Source organism: Gambusia affinis, linkage group LG18 (genome assembly GCF_019740435.1).
Source record: "Gambusia affinis linkage group LG18, SWU_Gaff_1.0, whole genome shotgun sequence".
In the NCBI taxonomy this organism is placed as follows: domain Eukaryota; kingdom Metazoa; phylum Chordata; class Actinopteri; order Cyprinodontiformes; family Poeciliidae; genus Gambusia; species Gambusia affinis.
Window position 1 is genome coordinate 23,007,952 of NC_057885.1, and position 11,153 is coordinate 23,019,104.

General features: G+C 39.4%; 1 protein-coding gene across 1 annotated transcript; it reads right to left on the reverse strand.

Annotated features, from left to right (window-relative positions):
* Positions 1-711: 711 nt before the first annotated feature.
* On the reverse strand, positions 712-6,548 carry LOC122820937 (reelin domain-containing protein 1-like). The gene is made up of 6 exons (XM_044098671.1): positions 6,512-6,548; positions 5,554-5,614; positions 4,846-5,061; positions 3,681-3,957; positions 3,426-3,583; positions 712-3,307 (listed from the first exon to the last, which is right to left on the reverse strand). The coding sequence occupies exons 3-6, from the start codon at positions 5,054-5,056 to the stop codon at positions 1,377-1,379; spliced, it is 2,577 nt and encodes an 858-aa protein (XP_043954606.1). The 5' UTR covers positions 5,057-5,061; positions 5,554-5,614; positions 6,512-6,548; the 3' UTR covers positions 712-1,376.
* Positions 6,549-11,153: the final 4,605 nt, after the last annotated feature.

Here is an 11,153-nt window from a genome sequence, read left to right on the forward strand (position 1 = left end):
AAGATGGAATATTCCTAATGAGCATTTTGTTTGCGCTGCGGGACAAATCCATGTGGGAATTATTCTTTTTAGTTGCTGGTTAAACAACAAATTGGCAACAAATCCGACTGGCAGCTCGTTAATTTTAGTGACTGGTCATTTTCCAGGACAGATGGCGCCTCTGACACATTGTTTGCAAGCAGAAGTGGCAGCTAATATCAGTTTGTGAAATATCTGGGGGGCTGAACGTGAAATTAGGCCATTTAAGAAACATTGTTGTTTAATGTAATGTCTCCGCCTGCAGGAGTAAACCATATATCACTGAAAATAAACTGGATTATTACCTTTAAGTGACAAATAAAGTAATGTTATTTTTACACATGGGCAGACATATGATGGTGTATTAGGGCCACTGTAAGTAGAAAAAGGAGAAAATTTGTGGCACAAATCTCAGAAATTTCCTAGATATAGCAAGGGAGTTTGAGATTGAAAAGTCACTGAAAAATACTCAGAAATGTTTTATTAAAAACACAATTTCTGGGTTTCAAAAGTCACACAATGTTTTCAAGAAAAAATTAATTTCAAAAGTTATAAATTTGTTAGAAAAATGTAGAAAATGTTTTCCTTGCAAATTTTTGACTTCAATTTTTCTAGACAATTTCTTAATTTCGAAATTGAGATTTTGTTTTTCTAGCAATTTTTTTACTCTTGACAAGATCAATGAAGCATGAATGGACCATCGAGTAAAACGACACATTGAATTTAGAAATAATAGCCACAACGCAGTGGAGGGAAACTATTTGTAAGTATTTTTATTATGTTCTCATGCAATTATAGGCATGAAACAAACCTGTCAACATCAGTCACATCAATAGAACATAAGAATGCTTTAAATATGATAAAATTACTCACAATTTATCTACTAATATAAAGGAAGCGTTATAGCAGCTGGTTTGGGATATAAAGGATAACATCCATCTCCTCTTGGTAAGATTTTTTAGAAATTTTCTGTATGACTAATGTTTCCTAAACAATAGATTTTGTCATCTTTAAAGCAGCATTTCTCTACTGAAGAGGATTAGGGCCAGTAGAAAGAATCTTCTCACAATCTCAGAGTTCATTTTTTATTCATTCAAATTTTGACTTGTTTACTCAAAACATTAAAATTCTCAGAACTCTGACTTTCATCTCAGAGGTTTTTTTCTCAGAATTCTGACATTTTTCACTCTGAATTCTGAATTTAATCTCAAAATCTGGAGTTTTCTTTTTGTCAGAATATGACTTTTGATCTCAGAAGTTTAATATCAGAATTCTGTGAAGAGAAGTGTTTTTTTTATTTTTCTGGTGGTCCTAATTGTCTTCCAGATCCACCTTTCGGACATTTAAAAGCCTCTCTCTCAGTTTGAAGGCGGTGCCAGAATGTCGTACTCCGCCAGAAACACGAAGCTGTTCTCTCTGATTTTTCTAACTCTGACCAAATCGCCACACTCCTGGAGGTGAACCAGCCCTTGGTCCCCTCTGCCGTTCTCTCGCTCGCGGTCGTTCAGTGTCACCTCAGTCCGCCTGCCACAGGCCTGCCGGTAGACATACCTCAACCCGACCACCAGAACCATGCCCAACCCGACCGAGCAGCCCAGCAGCATGCCCAGCTCCCAGGCACTGTGTCTGGGTACAATGTCCGGATACTTTCCTTCTTTGTCCGGAGCGTCAGCGGGATCTGAGGGATGCTTTGCTTTGGTATCCGTGTTTTGAATGTTTGGTTTGATCTCTTGGTCATGATTTGGTCTGAGGTTGGGATAAGGTTTGGGGTTTGGATGGACCACCTTTCTGTGTGCCGGTGAGGTGAATCGAGTCTCAGAGTTTGGTGCATGGTGGGTTTGGGTTACCAACTTCTGATCTAGAGTGATTTTATGAGGCGCTGATGTTGGTTCTGGTTCAGGGGAGCTGATGGGTGAAATAAAAGATGACAAACTCACTCTTAAAGATGGTGAAGTAACTGAGAAAGAGGGAGTAGAAGAAGAGAAAGTTGATGAAGTTGGGGAGATTGAAGTAGGCAAAGAAGGCCTTGTTGGATAGTTGGATGCACTGAAGGAAGAAATGGTGGAAGACGTAGAGAAGGTTGGCGGAGTGGAGGTTTGGTATTTAGTAGAGGTTAAATGGTGAGGTATGGATATTGGGGAAGGTGGCGCTGGTACAGAATGATTTGGGGTTGTTTGAGGTTCATTCTGAGATGGGTGAGAAGGGAAATGAATGGAAGATGTTGATGTGACTGATGTGAAGTTTTCACTGCTGTGACTTGCAAAAGAAGATGAAGTGTTTGAAGGGACAAAACCAACAACCGGGGCCAAGGTTTTGGTATTTCCCTCAGACGTAGGATCATTTTCTCCTGAGGAAACTGTGACTGGTTGAGGAGTTAAGGTGGATTGAGAAAACACCCGTCTTGTTTGGGACAGTGGTTGGGAAAAGGGTCTCAAAGTCTCTGTTGATGAGTCAAACTGGGTATTTTCTCCTTGGAGAGAAATAGGTTGAGTTTGATGAAAGTTAGGGATTGTTTTTTTAGGTGAACTGGTTTGTTTTGGAGTACTTTTGGGTCCTAAAGAGGTTTGACTTGCATTAGTTTGGGACTTAGGATCTGCAACCATTTGAAACCTAGAAGAGTTGAACAAAGACCTTTGGTAGGATTGAGTTACTTCGGTCTTGACTATCCTCGATTGGGAATTAGATGGGACATTGTCACCCAGTTTCTCTGAGCTACTTGAGGTCTCAGACTTTCTTGATTTGTTTTTGTTTGGGTCTGTCAAAGTGTGGTCTACAGGAGTACGTGTACTGAAAAAGGTTTCCATTGTTGGACCTTGGGTTGGTATTACAGTAAATGTCTTGTAATGTTTTCCTCCAGGATTGTTTTTAAGTTTTAGCTCCTGTGATCTTTTCTGGAGATCGTTGCTCTTTGTCCATGTGTCCATTTGTAAGGGTACAAGAGAGTTTAATGTGGAAAATGAAGCCAGTGGAAACTGTTTTGTAGTAACTGTATATACAGTATCAGGAGGTGATGATGGTAAGGGAAAGACACTTGTGTAAGAAAAGGGTTCAGTTGTTATCCTTTTCGACACGCCTGTGAGGAATCCAGGAGACTCATTGGTGGTACTTTGAGGAGATTCAGAAGTCAAAGTCTTCCTTGCAGCCACTGTTCTCCGAGTCACAGAGCTGTTTGTTTCTAATGTTGTGTGATCATCTTTGGTTTGTAGTTTCAGAACTGTCAGAATCTCAGTTGCATTTTTTATATTGGAAGGGCGTCCAGAGAAAAGGGCAAGAGTAGCTTTTCTGTTAGCTTTGAGCGCAAGGAGGGAAAAAGGACAAAGACAAATAAATAACATTTCACAACACCTTTCATTTGCTTAACTTTAATTTTCACTGTTTTTAGCCAATAATGAGCACAGAATGCCAACCTGTCTGGGCAGTAACCGTCTCTTGCACAGCAACAATTGTGCTTGCTCCATCCGCCATTTTGGTTTTACTGCGTCTCCAAGCACTGGGACTCCGATCACACACCACTGCAGACTCAATACCAGTCCAGTACACGAAGTAGGATTGTACCACAGTTATGCTGGCATACAGATTAAAAGACAAATGTGGCAAAATAAACATTTTGATTTATTGGAGTTCCCTAAATATCTTGTAGAGATCAAGTAATGGCAGCTTACTGGAAGCGTATGTCTCCCTTTGGCATGTCAGGAGCTCTCCACACAAACGACAGGTTCCTCTTTAGCTGTTTGTCCGAGTGTGTGACCGTGTCACCTTCAAACAGGCAGCGTAAGGTGTGGGTACCTGGTGGCAATCGAATCCAGGAGCCACCCACCAGAAGTGGACCGGGTCTCTCTGGCCTGACACCAGGACCTTCTCCCAACCCATTCCTTTCCCCACCAACACTGCGGGCCTGGAGCAGGAAACCCATGAAGTCTCTGGAGCTTCGTACAGTCACTGAGCGCAGAGAGAGCAATTAATGGACAGAACAGAGAATGTGAGTATCATTTAAAGATAACTACACAGAATTTAAAAGAAGACTGATTCTGCTAGTTGCTAGCTAGCAGAATCATGTAAACTGTTATAGTTACATGTTAGCTTCACTCTGTTTAGCTGTTAGCGGTTACCTTTATCATTTCAACTTCTAGATAAATTCTGTTAATTGATAGTTGTGCTGTTAGATGTACGTTATATAGTAGCTTTTAGCAAGATTCCTGAAAGCTGCTAGACTCTGTTTGTTCATCTCTGTTGTTACCTTTACCATGTTAGCTTTTAGCTAAATTCTGCTAGATGTTAGCTGTGATGTTAGGTGAATTGTGTTGGCTGTTAGCTAGACTCCTGAAAGCCTGTTACATTGTGTTACCTGTTACCTTTACCATGTTAGCTTCTAGCTAAATTCTGATAATTGTTAGCTGTGCTGTTAAGTGGACTCTGTTAGCTAGACTCCTGAAAGCTGCTAAACTGTGCTAGATGTTAGCTTCACTGTGTTTCCCTGCCTGTGTTAGCTTTCAACTTTACCATGTTAGCTTGTAGCTACATGTTGGTAGATGTAAGCTGTGCTGTTAGGTGGTTACAGTTAGTATTTAGTGTAATTTGGATTATTTGTTAGTTCTATTGTCTGTGGAGAAGACAGTTAACTGTTATCAGGACTGTGCTAGCCTCAGTTTATTGCTAGTTCCAGTCTTATCGCTAGGCTAATTGGAAACAGTTTAATGTTAGCAGACTATTAATTTTCAGGTAAACTCCGAGGTATTGTTAGCTTGACAATGTTGCCTATTAGCTTTCCTGTTAACACACAATCCTACTTTTCAAAACAAACTTCTTAGTAACTGAGTTATTTGGTACCTGTTATCAGCTGCCCAGGCAGGTATGAGGATGATGAGGTTTGTAAGGTGATGAAGCTGTGCTTCAGGTTCAGGGGATGAGCGCGGATGTGTCCAGGAATCATCTCCTGACAGGAAGTGAGACTCGCTCCGTGGGAGAAACATATGATGGGCGGAGCCATGGAGCATAAGAGCATAGCTCCGCCCCAAAGAAGGAGGTTGGATGACATCATGAAACCTGCAAAATTACTGCCATTAGAAATTATACCAATAGAGCAGAGTAAGAGTAGAACTGGCTAATTAATTCAGAGACTATACATGGGAATCAGAGGGATTTTTTAACGAAACTTATTTTTATACAGCTGGACAGCAAAAGTGGAAAAACTAAAATGTTTTTATCAAAACAGTTAATTTCATAAATAAAATAGTTTGCATTACAAATACCCAAAGGCCTAAACTGGACTTTTCTCCTTCTGTTCACATAATTTATTTATTCTTTTGTCTTTGTACATGTTATCCTATTTGTCTTTGATTTAATTATATCACAATGACATTTAAAATAAGTAAATAATAGTAATAAACAGTAAATAATTTTTTTAAAGTTACATTTAAAATAAAGAGTTAAATTTTAAATAAGTTAAATTATAAAATAAGCCTTTTATTTTTACATCTCTTGTAAATAAAGACGGTGAAGCAGCAGAAGGGCGTCGTGCCTCAGGAGCCTCCTCACCTTGCAGCGCGTCTCTCCTCCAGCTCCGCTCTCTGCTGCTGGACTGAGGGTTTTATCCGATCTGGGAGGAAAGAGGAGGACTTCAGGATTTCACAGCATCCGCGGGAGCGAGGCACATAGAACCAGAACCAGTAGAACTGCAGAATCTCGCCGAACGCTAATCTATCTAAACTTCATGAGGTTTAGAAAAGAATCAAACTCACATTTTATCAACGTGAAAAATGATCTGAAACTTAAAAAGTGTTTTAGCTTGAGACAAATTTAGTTAATTTTCTGTTCATTTTTTTATCATTAACTTTACAGATAAAATATAATTAAATCTTACTTAGTAATTTTGAGCTGATGCATAAATTAGTTGAAATGCAATTGATAGATTATTACAATGATTGTTTGTTTCATTTCAATTCATATTTGTTACTAGTATTTGTTTTGTAAATATTACTTTTTTTCTAGTGCATTTACTGCTAAAACAATAATTTCTCATCTATTTTCTACTGCAAATACCTTAAAACACTTGAAACAAGACAAAACTAACTTATAGGTAACTTTTTGGCCAGATATGATCACTTATTTTCCATAAATAATCCATTAAAATACACATTAAACAGTTTTAGTTCCACTGGCAGATTATTTCATTTACAGTCTGACATTTTTCATGTTGTTAGTAAAATTATCTGCCAGTTGAACTCTAACTTTTTTAGATCAATATTAATGAAGTGTTGACTCAAAACAAACTCCTATATTTTGCTGAAAATGTATTTGTCAGTTAGTTTGTCTCATTTCAAGTTTACTAAAATATTTGCTCTAGAAACTGAACCAAAAATACTTGGTAGGATTTTGTGGTTTTGCAGTGTACAACTCAATTTATTATTTTGTTGATGCCAATAACCATCTAAGCAGTAAACATTTTTCATCACTTTGTGAAGATTTTATGAACAAAAATTAAACTTTAACTCACTCATAAGATTAAAAATGTGACCTGTGGAGCGTTTCTTCAGAAGGAAAGTGAATCTTTGAGTTCTAGGTGAGTTATCTCTACGGGATAATCTTCAGGATGTTGGCCAGCTGCAGCCGCCTCCCTCCAGGATCTCCTGGACGTTTCTGTTGATCTTCTTTCTGAGCTCATTTCGCTCCAGAGCAGAAAGCTGGCGGTAGATTATCTGCCTTAACAGTGATGGAGAAACGTTTGAATGCAACTAAACACAGCAGAGAGAAAAGAAACGATGTTTTCTGGACGGATGAATGGATCCAGGTGCAGATTAGTCCAACGGGAGGCTGGGGAAACACCCACCAGTCGGAATGTGTATTATTGTTTTGTTTTATTTTATTTTTAAACCCAGTTTAATAAAGCTCATCAGCCCGACTGCACAGCCGCTTTTTAACAGGCAGGGAAACATCGGTCTGGGTCAGGCTGATGCTATACAAACACAGAGGGAGACATGAAAAAGAAAGGAACAAAGGAGTGAGTCACATTAACCAACATGCAAAAAAACAAAGAAAGAAAGGGTGGAGTTAAGACTCAGAGAGAGAGAAAAGAAAAAGTTGAGCCAAATTAACAGATATTTTCCACTGTGGAGGAGAAACAGGGAACCAAACAGCACAGACATAAATAGTTCATGTGTAAGTTATTAATTAACTTCACTTTCTAAATCATTAATAACTGGTTATTATGCATTAATTAAAGGTGAGGAGATGATATGCAAATGCCTATTTTCATTACAAGGTCATCTGAAACTTTTAGTGTGGTCCACTATTTGACAGCAAACAGGTACATATTGTCTCCTCACTATTTTTTACTGCATGACCTGTGCAAACATGCAAACCTGATATTTTGCATGTCCGTTTGGATTCTGCTGCTTCTAAAACCAGGTGTTTAAAAAACAAAGACCCACCTGATTTTTATTAAACAAATTTCTGTTTTCTATATAATGATCAGTTTTGTGTTTGGTCAGCTGGAATTGTCCCTCTATGAACTCTACAATGGCTGCTGGAAAAGACAAGTGTTTTGTTGCACAGGTCTCTTGCTGTATTGTTGTTGGTTGTGCAGGAGGCTCCCCTAATGCTTTTCAGAGATGTGCAGTTGTATAATTGTGCATTTGATTGCAGCCAATTTTCATGCACGACTAATATTTAATAAGAATACTTTTGTGCAAATAAAAATTTAATAAACATGTTCTGTTATCCATCACAGATCATCTTTGACATTAAACTTTACTTTAAGTGTGATAAAAAATTAATAAAATTACTTCCCTTCCCTCCATTTTTTACTTGTGCACCTGACACTACATTTAAAATCAAACTATTGATAGTTGTTACTGGGTTTGGTTGAGGTACACCTTTAAAGAACAATGCTGTTCCAGTTCTGCATTGAACTGGAACAAAATGCCTCTGGGGTGGTTTTGTGAATTCCTAACAATTTCAACATCTATTCTCTGTAAACAAAAGGGAGCGAACGGTTCACTGAATGCACCATATCCATAAGGTGGTGCAAGTGAATACTCTGTAAATGGCTAATAACTGAACTGGGTTCCCTATAGCTAGAAATGCGCACACACCTCCAAATTGTGCCAGTACTCTCCTGTTCTGGTTGGTGAAACAGTGAATAAAACTGTAAAGTTTTTCTTCCAGCAGCCTAAGTGTAAAATCCATATACTAGTAAATACTAGTAGACTACAGACTAGTAAATTTGAAGCCCCAATGATGTCATTAGCACCAAACAAAGGATGGATATGGAGGAAGGAAGAAGGAAAAGTGCTGGAGCGACCTATCAAATACTTTACATGGTTCCAATATAAATTAAATTTAGAAACTCATAAGAACCATATTTAAGTTAAATTGGACTAAAAGTACTTCATGTGTCTTTGTTTCTAGCTGGAGAGGTGCAGAGCGCCCCCTGTGGAGAACTTCGGTTCTACATCTGCACCACTTCACCGAGGTTAGGCCAAAGTTGAGAAGTGACCTCAATGGGAGTCATTTCAGCTCCTTCAATGGAGAGTCTTTATACCAGAGATTTTCTGAGAAACCAAGAACTGGGCCTGGTTTACTTTCAATTGGAAAAAACAACAAGGAGAGAATCAATGGTTAAACGCAGAGACACAGCAAACAGTTAAGAACTGAGTCAGGAGTACTTTTTATGGAAAGGTAAAACTGAGTGCAGTTTGTGGGAGGCATAATTCTGTCAAAAACTCAAACTGGAAAGAGACACAGACCAATGCACAAACACTGGGCCAGGCACACCTTCTATCCAACAAGAAACAATCCAAGAGAGGACACAACGTTCATGGCAGCAACAGTTGTATGTAACCATTCAGTGGACAGTTGCTAAGAGCTTCTAGTCTTTCAGTTTTGTGTTTGTTACTTCCAGGTTTACCTCCGGTGACCTCAGCAGAAACAAGCTGCTTCAACCAGGTGAGGTTGTCCTAAAACCCCCAAAACAGGCAGAAATGATCAGACTAAACTCTTATTATCTGGGCAAAAAATGTTGTCAACATGTTTTATAAAGCCCATACAACCCTGACCTGTTGAGAAAAGATAGTAGCTCAGCTTTAGGTGAATGTTTAGTCAGTCAGTTTTAGGTGAATGTTTAGTTGGTCAGTTTTAGGTGAATGTTTAGTGGTTCAGCTTTAGGTGAATGTTTAGTGGTTCAGCTTTAAGTGAATGTTTAGTGGCTCAGCTTTAGGTGAATGTTTAGTGGTTCAGCTTTAGGTGAATGTTTAGTGGTTCAGCTTTAAGTGAATGTTTAGTGGCTCAGCTTTAGGTGAATGTTTAGTCGCCCTCAGTGATCAGTAGAGTCTTCATCTGGACATTGCGGTGCGTATCGCTCCAGCCTGTAAATTGGCCCTCCGTCTGCGTCTCCTCTCGCTCAGGGCTCATTCGCTCAGGGCTCGTCCCCAGAGTGCTTCTGTTCGACGTCATTTGGGACTCCAGCTCTACTCAAGCCGAGGAGATTTTCTTCTCATCCTCGCTGCTCAGAGGCCTGAGGTCTGGCAATCTGACGGAGCGCTGCTACAACACATTCATGCAGCAGGAGGAGACTTACCTGCTCAGAGTCAAAAGCACACTTGAGGTCAGAGGTCACCATTGTTACACCATCGTACACTCACGGTGTCGCAGTGGGCAGTGTCAGTATCTGTGGGCGTCTGCAGCTGCGTTTCTGTTACTGATATCCACAAAACTTTGTTAGTTTTGTGTTGAGAAACCACAATTTTTCAATGGTGGTGTGTCCATTAAATAAGAGACTGAATTAAAATCATCGTCTGAAGCAGATCAGTCATGTTTGTTTCCTCTTGTTTCATTGGGCAGGTTCTGGTTGGGAGTCTTCATGGACACAGTAAAATTCAGTCACTGCTGCTGGACACACTCAGACAATACGGGACAGGAAAGCAGGTGACCAGAACAGATTGCAGATAAATTACCACTAATGTCTCTGCTAATGACTCCAAACTGCATTTAAAATGAAAAGATGAATTTTGTTTAACCTTCATTCTTCCTGCAGAGCCTCCATCTTTCCTCCCCGGCCCCACAGTGGCTCCGGTGGTCCCTGGAGTCTTTCCACCGAGTGGTTCTGGACGACCCGGTGTACTGGCTCCTGGCTTTGTCGGCCCGGGCCTGCCTTCAGAACTTTGTGGCTCAGAAGCTGCATCGGGAACTCGGGTCGCAGGTTCCAAGCCTGAAAAAGAACAATTTCTACCAGATGTGGATGAGGGAGAACGTGGACTTTGTCTGGGTTAAGAGGTAGGTGTGAACTGCCTCAATGTAATCAGTTCAAATACGTTTGGACCTGAAATAAACCAGAACCTCTACCAGACACAGACTGGATAAACTTTTAGTAACTAAAGTGAGACCAGGATTATTTAAAGTTTGGATTTATATGTGCTGGATCTGAAGATGCTCCACTGCCACAGTAAACATTTCTATTGACCATATAATTACACAATTTGATATTTTGAAAATAAATTTGCTTCAGGAAACCACACATCACACGGGTTTCATGATTAACAACTAGATGTTGCTACTGACAGAAACCACAAAGAAGAGGACAACAGGAAGTAGTTGGAAGATGATGCTGCGGCTTGTTTTTTAATAACTTCTCACATGAACAAACATATTCATTCTTATTTAATGGAAATGCCACAATTACAAAATTGTGGGTTTTTTCTACTTTAATGAAATATTGGCAAAGTTTTATGCACATTGGTGATGGAAATGCAGCTGGTTTGGTCTGCTAAGAGGTGCTAGCTCTTGATATTTGATAATCAAACACTAGGATTTTTATGACAAGAGGCTAAATGAACTCTGATCACAACAGGATGTTGTTCATACTTTTATCAACGTATATGATGCCAAACTATAGCAGGTAAACCCCACAACATCAATGAAACGTACAAATGAACCATCAAACTCTCCAAAACTTTGATAACCTTGGTTTATATCAAGCATATTTAAGTGTTTGAATGGCCTAGTCAAATACAAAAACTAAGATCTAATAAAGAACCTGTAGCAAATCTGATGATTACAAATCCTCCCCGTCCAATCCGACTGACAAATATGTAGACGTACAAAGTTGGTAGACACCAAACCCAAAGGACTTGTTGGTTCTT

Coding starts and splice junctions, on each gene's coding strand:
- LOC122820937 (XM_044098671.1), bottom strand. CDS start 5,056: ATGATGTCATCCAACCTCCTTCTTTGGGGCGGAGCTATGCTCTTATGC. Junction 3,958..4,845: donor GCCTGGGCAGCTGATAACAG/GTACCAAATAAC, acceptor CTCTGCGCTCAG/TGACTGTACGAAGCTCCAGA. Junction 3,584..3,680: donor AAGGGAGACATACGCTTCCA/GTAAGCTGCCAT, acceptor TCTGTATGCCAG/CATAACTGTGGTACAATCCT.